The sequence below is a fragment of the Enhydra lutris genome, unplaced genomic scaffold, assembly GCF_002288905.1.
Source record: "Enhydra lutris kenyoni isolate GAN:26980312 unplaced genomic scaffold, ASM228890v2 scaffoldscaffold36, whole genome shotgun sequence".
NCBI lineage: Eukaryota > Metazoa > Chordata > Mammalia > Carnivora > Mustelidae > Enhydra > Enhydra lutris.
The window spans coordinates 14534770-14544505 of NW_019154120.1; the positions used below are offsets into that span (position 1 = coordinate 14534770).

At 41.4% G+C, this 9736-nt stretch overlaps 1 protein-coding gene across 1 annotated transcript in view; it reads left to right on the forward strand.

Moving 5' to 3' along the window:
* Positions 1–4032, forward strand: part of LOC111154264 (phosphatidylinositol glycan anchor biosynthesis class N) — a 105896-nt gene extending 101864 nt beyond the window's left edge. Inside the window, exon 30 of the mRNA XM_022513773.1 lies at positions 2104–4032. Coding sequence (XP_022369481.1) covers positions 2104–2227 — 124 coding nt within the window. The 3' untranslated portion in view covers positions 2228–4032. The remainder of the gene's footprint in view (positions 1–2103) is intronic.
* Positions 4033–9736: the final 5704 nt, after the last annotated feature.

The following is a 9736-nucleotide window of genomic DNA, read 5'->3' on the forward strand; positions in this document are numbered from 1 at the left end:
CATGTCTGTAATGGTTGTAGTGTCGTCGTGGTGATCGCAGTGGGTTTTCAAAATCAGTTTGGGAGTTCCTCAGCTGTTAGTTTCAGGTTAACAAATAAGTAGTAGCTACTTTAAAAATGAAGATTGTATTATTAGGGGATGAGACAGTACTTGTGTTTATGGGTATAATCCAATATGTTTAAAAATGCATCTTCGGAGCAGATTTTACCAGAATTAAACTGAGGCTCTTAAAGGAATATACCCCAGTCAGTAGAGTCGGCTAAGCCTGGGGCTGGGAGCTCAGTGGTTTTCTAGAGAACCTTGTGGCATCAGGTGTTCTTTGAACAGCCATGTGAAAAATATCCTGCCCAGGCCATAAAACTGAGTTGGGCTGTCAGAGCTACAATTTAATATTTTCTTCTTTTGATCTTTTACACTGTGTCTTCATTCATAGTGAGTTGTAAACTTCACAGAGTCCTGCCTTTTATATGGCATCCTAAAAGAAGTGCGTTTCATAAACTAGAGAAAAAGTTCCTTTGAGATAATCTTCATAACTATAAAAACAAATGTAAATTTATGCTCTAAGTGTATTTGGTATGAGGTGAATAGAGTCAGCGTCACCAGTTTGATTGGTTTGATGGTGGTGTTCATTTGGACATTGTTTCCTGTGTGCACTATTTATACTTTATTAAAATACAAATGACAGCTAAAGTATCATTTCTATCTAGATATGATAACTTCTCATTATGTTCAATACTATTTTAATACCCTCCTAAATGTAATTAATAAGTGCCATAAAACACCTTTGCTCTTATAATAAATACTAAGCTTTATGAAAATCAGTGATTCTCAGACTTTTTCTTCTCCTACATCTGACAGAGATGACCTGCTTCTGTTGCCCTTTACCCTCATTGAAAAGTACAGTCAGCTTGTTAGCACCCCTTCTACCAGCTCAAACAGGCCTTCCCGGGGCCTCTGTATGCCCCTCCGGGCAGAAACCCTGTCCCTCTACCATCACATGGGGGCACCTTGAGAATACCTGACGTCCAGATGGTCCCCGGGGAGAGAGCGGGAACAGTTGAACTCTTTTCAACTTGAAATTGGGTGCTCCTTTAACTCTGCTCTACTAAGATGACACCGAGACTTGATTGATGGAAAATATCACAAGCTGAATGAATGCCTTATGGCTCCATTGCTTGAAGATGATGAGCTTCACAACTATTTCCTACCAATAATGTTAGCTTAAATTAGCCCAGAGTTTGTGATTTCAGGCAACTGTAAAGAGCTAAGTGATCTGTGAAATACCTTTTATGGATCGACTTCCACTAAATTTGAAGATAGCCGCCTACCTACTGGCTTTATGAAACTTACTAAGAAATCAAGTCATATTTAATATTATTTATATTAAAGTAATTTAAAATGTTAAGACTGTTTCAGGTAATTTAAAGTATTAAAAGTGATAAAAGTTCTAAAAGAGCAGAATCTGGGAGCTTTGGCCTGGAGATTAATGACGAAATGTATCCTTTTTCCTTTGTGCAGATGCTTTGACTATAAAACTTTTACTTCCCTGAATTTGAATCTGGGTAACGTGTGTGTGTGTGTGTGTGTGTGTGTGTGTGTGTGTGTGTGTGTGTGGTAGTTTTGTTAAAGTACTTCTAACTTCTGTCAAAGCATAGAATGGCCCGCTTTAAAATGTCAGAATACTTAACCTGGGGACAGTAACCTTGTAATGGTGACAAAGACACAGGCGCTGCCAGTATCAGTCAGACATTTCATTACATTACAGTTGTTGGAGAAATCTCAAAATACTCTTTATGCTCATCACTACTTGTATAACCAATTTGTTTTTTTAAATTTGACATCTATTTCAAAAATCATGGGTGGGGGGTGCCTGGCTGGCTCAGTCGGAAGAGCATGGGACTCTTGGTCTTGGGGTAGTGAGTTCGAGCTCCACGTTGAATGTAGAGCCTAAAATAAGTAAATAAACTTGAAAAGATCATTGGTATCTTTTGTAACTCTGTGTATTTTATGTATACATTTAGAATCATTATTTAGAGGTATCTTATGTTCCTTCCCACACAGGTTCTCTCTTCCTGTAACATGTTTCTTTTTCTCCTTCTGTAGCATCAGCCACTACGTGATTGTCATGTCTATGACCATCGTTCTGGTGTTTCTCAATGGCCTGGCACACCTGCTCATGACCAAGAAACTTGAACTCTGTGGCAAACCCAAAAGCCACCTCATATGATACTACTGTCGCCATCATTCAACATCTGGATCCTGTTTCTCACTCGCCTTTTAAACCAAACTCTTATCGAGGATTCTGTAAGAAAATGGATGTTGATATACAGCATGTTCTGCTCCTACCAAGAAAATGATATGTAGAATTCTGAATTTACAGCTTGTCCAGAATAAAGGAGCTTCCATTTTCTTTAGGTTTGTACACGTGGAATAGTGGTCATATCTGTGGCAAAGCATAGTAAGCTTTCTCCGTTTGCATTTTCTTCCTTTAGCTGGCATCTCTTCTCTCTGATGTTTCAGACCAGCTGTAACAGTCTGGTCACCAACGGGGCAACTCCCCACCCACTCGAAGGAGGGTGTGCTCCTGTGGGGAAGGTCGAGATCACATTCAATGACAGAGAACCTTGACGGGAGTCACCAGGTGATACCTGAAATATTTATCAGCTCCCAGCACTGGTTTTGCAAGTAGTTCTATCTACTAAGTGCTAACACTAGAAAGACAATCAGGGTCTGTCACTCCTGAAGCCGCAGTGGAAACGGTGCTGCCAGGTGTTTGTCGCTGTCCTTAGTGAGCAGCAGGACTGTGTCTGCGCTGTTCCAGGGTGTCCTCGCGTACCGGCCAGCTGCAGGTTTTACCTTCACTCCTTTTTTTTTCCCCCCATTTCTGGATTCCCATTGGAATTTCAGGTGATGGAAAGGTAGAAAATGCTTGGTATTTGTATCTAGTTCAGGGGAAAATTTTTTAAAGGGAAAATATTTCATTGTAGACTCGGTATCTGTTACCCCCCCATACCTTTTATCATGTATTATTTCAACAGAATTCTTGAAGTCAGTGGTTAAACTGACACTACCACAGAAATCATTGTTGACATTGCTTATTTTTCATGTTGTAAGATTCTAGCCCAAAGGCCTAGAGTCCTCTCATTTAATTTAGATTTCCGTCTGTAAACTAATTCTAATGGACAAAATATTTTGAGAGTAATTTTTATTTGGATTTTTCATAAAGTGACCTTTATATAGCACTGTAGAGTTGGCCTTTTGCCCACGGTGTGCCTGTCAGTTTTTGGCTGGTGGTAAGCTTTGCTGGTCTGAGTCCCATTTTAAAAAAATAATTGCTTTTGAATTAAATTATAGCATTGCTAACTCGCATTAATGATGAAGAAGCCCTCTACAAATTACTAGATTTTTCAAATTGGCAAGTGAGTGAGCAAATACAATTTGGAAGATTCGAAAGTCAGTTTGGCAAAATGTGCTTCCTAAATTTCTGCTTCTGATGAAGTGTGGCTATAATTTGTGTGTGGTAGGACTTCGCGGTACAGCAACGACAGCTCCACAGTAAGAAAAGAAAGAGACCAATGTCGCTATAGGATAGCATACATCAGTCTGTAGTATACAATCTCTCTCAGCGACTAAGAAACTGCTGTTAGCAGGTGATGATGTTGGCAAATATAAAACCCACGAACTCTAAAATGTTTCAGAGTATTTAATCTGTTTTTAAACAAGTCAGAGAAAACTGACTTTATAAACACTAGTGCTAAATTTAACTCCTTTATATCCTATCTACCTTCCAGATTTTCACACAGAGGAATTAATGAATATTTTATTATGGCATTGTAAAAGGTGCTCAGTGCTTTACCTTTATTTCGTTCTTCAAAGCACATCTTTTCCTAATATGCTTTGGAGTCAGCGTGCGCTTGCAAAGCAGGCATATGTCCTTGTGGCACAGGCTGGCCTTGCTGTGCTGTTTATTGGGAGCCTCAGACTCGCTTGGGAAGAGTTTGCTAGATGGGCCTTTTCTGTTTGTGCAGCTTGTCAAATACCTTGAAGTGTTTTGAAATGCATATTTTTATATTAATAACAAAAAATAAATATGATTTAAATATGTTTCTGTTTAAGGCATTTACTTTTTCATTCTGTTAATACCAGATCTCCAAATCAAAACTTAAGACATTTGCTGGTTCGTATTTGCTTAAATTAGGAATTCCTATAATAATTAAAGGGTGTATGTCAGATTGAGAAAATACTGAACGAAAAAGCCATGGACCGTGAATAAATCTTGGAGCATAGTCTAAGGACTTCAGAAGCTAAGTGCATCTATCCATAATTAATCAACATTTTAGTTTTCTGTATTATTATATTTAGTGTGTACTATTTAGAACATAAGAGGCTTTTTTATTTTTTTTAGCGAAATGTTATAAATGGTAATATATTTTCATAATAATGCCTGCAAAATGATCTAACAATGATGGAGCTGGACTACGGACCCAGATACCTATTCATCACTCACCATATTGTTTCTCCTGAAAAACTCATTCCGGTTTTCAGCCAATTCACATATCAGGAGTATATATGTCTCCCATCCCCACAAACGACTTTTATACACTTGCAGTAGGTTAAGGACTCCTTTGCTCCCCTACCTTTGATACATACCTCTGCCATCAAAAATGTCATTTCTGATGGAGCTGGCGTGGGGGGAGGAGGAAGGGCTAAGGTGGAAGGGGGTGGACTGTCTCCAGAGGCAGTATCTCTGCAGGGTTCCAGCTCTCCCGGGGAGAACCTGGGGTGCTCCTAGATAAACCCTAGACATCCTAAACATTGTCTGATCCAGGGGGCTGACGGCTATGAGCTAAAGTGACTCAAGTCATTTGGAGGGGACCCCCTTTTTGCAGTTCCTAGGACTCCCTTTTTTTTTTTTTTAAAGATTTTATTTATTTATTTGTCAGAGAGAGAGGGAAAGAGAGCGAGCAAGCACAAGCAGAGTGGCAGGCAGAGGCAGAGGGAGAAACAGGCCCCCTGCCGAGCAAGGAGCCCAATGTGGGACTTGATCCCAGGATGCTGGGATCATGACCTGAGCGGAAGGCAGCCGCCTAACCAACTCAGCCACCCAGGCATTCCTGGAGGACTCCCTTTAAGAGGCCAGAGAGAACTTGGTAATTTCTCACCTTTTCAGAGTCATTCTTTATATATCTACATTTTCTCCATCTCTTGTAAAATGCTTTGAAGTGGGATTGTTATGGTGTATGTTTTCAGTACTATGGTAATATCTTGTAGCATTTTTGCATCAAGGGATGTTAAAAAGGTAGGTGAGATTTCTGCACTTAATACTCATTCTGGGGGGTGCCTGGGTGGCTCAGTGGGTTAAGCCTTTCCTTCGGCTCAGGTCATGATCTCAGGGTCCTGGGATCAAGCCCCGCATCGGGCTCTCTGCTCAGCGGCGAGCCTGCTTCCCCCTCTCTCTCTGCCTGCCTCTCTGCCTCTTTGTGATCTCTGTCTGTCAAATAAATAAATAAAATCTTTTAAAAAAAATACTCATGCTGTAACAAGAGCATTTGAGAAGTAATGTATCACTTACTAACTTATTAATGCAAACATCACTGTTTTTCAACTCCTCCCCCTTGGAACAGCAGTAATTTACTTGGGACATAGCAGTGTTCAAAGTATGTCTCTTAGAACATCGGTTCTTTAGGATTTCCAAGGAATCCTTTCTTGTGATACAAAGAGATGTCATCGTAAAAAGGGATCTCTGATCATATACAGTTGAGAAGTATTTAGTCAAATGAAGTTAAATAGGCATATTTATTATAGTACTTAAGGAATTTAACTTGGTCTATGCATTGTAAAGGGAGAAGAAGAGCGGTATGCCAGCAATTTCCACTTGCTTGGCTGCGGACCCTCCTTCAATTCTCCCTTCTAGCTGGTAAGCACGCTTCAGAAATGTCACCATATACTTTAAAACCTCAGTTTGTCACAGTTTTGGAAAACGGTGTTCTATGCTTAATTGAATCTGTTTTCTGGAGAAAATCTTAACCCTTAGTCTGGGAAAACTTTAAAATTGTACCTGCCTTTTTATAAATTGTGCTTTCTGACCGTGTAGTCTCCCATGTGGGACCCTCGCGTACTACCATACGACATCCAGTTCATCCCCGATCATCAGATAGCCCTGAAGGAACTTGGACTAGGTCTTTATACCTTATATTTTACAGTCTTTACCAGAAAAATACACTCACAGCAAATATTGGCTTGTTCTCTTGTGATCTGTCCCTGTAGGAGCTGATTAGTAGTTAAAGTTTTTATGCCTTCCTTGGTTTTTCTGTTTTACTTATTTCTCTCCTGCCCTTCACTACTCATGTCACTCCTCTCTCTTAGCCATGTTAGAAGCTGGTGTGGATCCACATAATGGATTGTCTTCATGAATAGTTCCCATCAGCTCTTCCATTCAGTGTAGATAGGGTGTGAGTGGATGGTGCTCAGTTGGGCCAGTGTCTGCTTGGCATTCTCTCCTGTGGGGTCACTAAGCCTCCATTGCTAACTGTGTGTGTCTGGCAGGAGCCAAGTGGGGTTTTACTTCCCTCACCACAGTTGACTAGTTTAGAGGTGCACATCTGACACAAGCTGGGCCATTCTGAGTTCTTTGCAAGATTCTCAAGCTAGAAGGGAGAGAAACTTTCTAAGATTCAAGGTTGAGGACTTATTGATAGCTAGGTTGGATGAAGCTACTCTAGATGCCTCCTGATAGGTAACCTTCCATCACATGCTTACTTATCCAATAAAAAGAGGGATTATTTTTACTATCATTTCTAAGGACACGGTGGATAATGACAAGTCCAAAGCTTCACTTAAAATGCTTAGTTTTGTATATTCTTTTTCCTTCTGCTTTCTAAGCTGGAAATCAGTGGGACAGAATGGTTCAGTGATGTTCTTTGCAGTCTGTTTGGCTCTGCCCTCTGCTGCCTGGCTTCTCTTGGTTCCAGCCATCTTGTAAACCTTCCCATTCATTTTCAAAAAAAATTTGCACTTGCAGCCAAGAACTTTAATGGATATGCATGCTTTGAATGTGTTTGTAAATGATCTCTTAATGTTCAGTGCAATTTCTTTTTTTTTTAAGATTTTATTTGTTTATTTGTGAGAGAGAGTGAGCATGAGCAAGGGGGAGGGGCAAAGGGAGAGGGAGAAGCAGACTCCCTGCTGAGAAAGAGCCTGCCTTGGGGCTCCATCCCAGGACCCTGAGATCATGACCTGAGCCAAAGGCAAAGGCTTAACTGACTGAGCAACCCAGGCACCCCTGTTTAGTGCAATTTCTAATTATGACTTTTTAAAAAATTTGTGATAAAACTTAGAAAGCCCTTACAATGTGCTGGCACGATTTAAATGCTTTACAAATACTAAACTATTTAATCCTCATAAGAACCCTATGAAGTAGATAATATGCTATTTTATAGATGGGAAAACTGAAACACAGGGTGATTTTATAAATAATTTGCCTTAGATCCCACAACTAGTATGAGAGTGGCTGGCTGGCTGGCTTGCTTTGCTTTTACATTTTAAACAGACGGTTTCTGCCAAAACATTATATCCTGGAATCTGCATAAAAGTATTTGTATATTTTCACTTCTGAAAGCATCCTGTAATAAACAGGTGACTATTCAGTGGTATGTGTATACTAGAGCGTAAACAGTGTAATTAGGAAAACATACTTTGGAAGTTGCCTACACGTGTGCAGTTGGCATGGGGCTCGCTCGCACCAGATTCTTAACATTTGAGGCATATGCCAGCTGTCTTCCAAATGGTATATAAAGCAAAAGGAGCAAGTTTCCTCACTTTTTAAAAAATTAGCATTAAAAGAAGAAGGGGAATTATTTGCCGTCTATTTTCAAGCACTTGAAGTTTTGTGGAGACCTTGAAGTCCAGAGTACGCTTAGTGTAGTGGGTCAAATTGTGACACACACACCACCACCCGACTCCCCACCCCCCACCCCACCCCCCCCGAAAGAGAGGTCCGCATCCTAAACCCTGGGACCTGTGAATGTGATTTTATCTAGAAAAAGGGTCACTGCAGATATAATTAAGGATTTTGTGATGAAATCATCCTAGATTATCCAGGGGAGGCCATAAATCCAAAAGTGTCCTTGTGAGAGAAGAGATGACGAGAGGAAAAGGCCACATGAAGGCAGTGATGTGGCCACAAGCCAGGGAAGCCACCAGAAGCTGGGAGAGGTGAGGAAGGATCTTTGCTCCAGGACTTCAGAGGGAGGGTGGCCCTGCCAACACCTTGAATTATAACTTCTGGCCTCCAGAACTATGAGAGAATAAATTTTCATTGTCTTAAGCCACCCAGTTGGTGATAATTCGTTATGGCAGCCCTAGGAAACTAATACATTTGGGGAGGTTAGCTTTACAGAATCAGACTGAATCATAGCACTTGCATGGCTAACTCATAAGATTTACTGGATCATGAGTTGGAGTACCATAGTTCACCCTAAAATGCGAATATAAAGATATCAGCACATAAAAGTAGAGGTGGAATTAATTATTCTTTCATGTCAAGATTGCTGATTATTTTTTCTGGAACATTTCAGCCATGTTTTTTTGGAGGTACTAAAGAGATCCTTAGATTTTCCTTTTCCCTTCAGTATCTTTGGTATTTACGCATCTGGATTCAGTTGAAACCAGAAAGTTGAAAGCTTGTCATAAATCTGGTCGTCTTTTAAACCATTGCCCTCGGGCCTACTAGAGAGGAGCCTTACTCTCCTTAACACTGTGGCATCCATGACCTAATCCAGAATGCGGGAGGGAATTTTCCCACAGGAGCCCTGGACACAAGTCCTCTCAGTCTTGATCCAGATTTGGCGTGAATTAGACACGCCACCACAGGCCCCGTGACACGGCCTGGCACTGCCACAAGAACATTCCTCGAACCTTTGAGTGAAGCCTTCAAATGATGTTTCCTTTGTTAAAGCACGAATTTTGTGTAATGTTAACTGACATTCTGGTTTATAAGATCTTATCTCTTGTCAGTCTGATGGTTGGAGCTGCTGTTCTTAATGCTTCCAAGGGCCTCAGAGCCTGACCAAACTCACTGGGGTCTAAGACGGGAAACTAATGAGGTGAGGGCTTGTTAGCCATCCCCTGGGTCTCTGCATTGGAGAGCTTGTGTGGCCGGAGGCTTACTGATTTCCGTATTTTACCTGGTGGACCTGCTCCTTCGAAGGTGGCTGACCTCGGGGGCAGAGCTAGTGAGGCCTGGAGCTTGGCCTAACACAGTGAAGCCTTGCTGTGAACTGAAGACGCCTGGGATCCCGGAGATGTGGTGCCTCCGGCAGAGAACCATCTGCTCGCTCTCTCCTCGTTCCTAGCGACCCACCTCCCAGCTTTTCTGAGTGGCAGCTTGAGGTTTTGGCCTTGCTCCTGAGTAAATCCTGAGGTGTTAGCAGTCACCAATGCCAAATACCCTATCCCCCTATCCAACAAATTCTGCTTTTTGAGATTGAGTGAGTTCAGCTGGCTGTTAACAGAGTGAAAGTGCTCTCCTTCAAAAAGGAAAGTTTCCCTCCTTTCATGCATCCGTCCTGCCCAACCATTCCTCATTCAGCCCAGCACTGCCCCTGGGTCTCCCTACAAGAAGCTTTCCTTGAGCACTTGTGTGTGAGCTCGAAGGTTGGATGAAGGAACCTGAAACGGTTAAAACCCAGCACTGACTTTACAATCCCAATCTCAGGCTTTACAGGTGGGTAGAAAA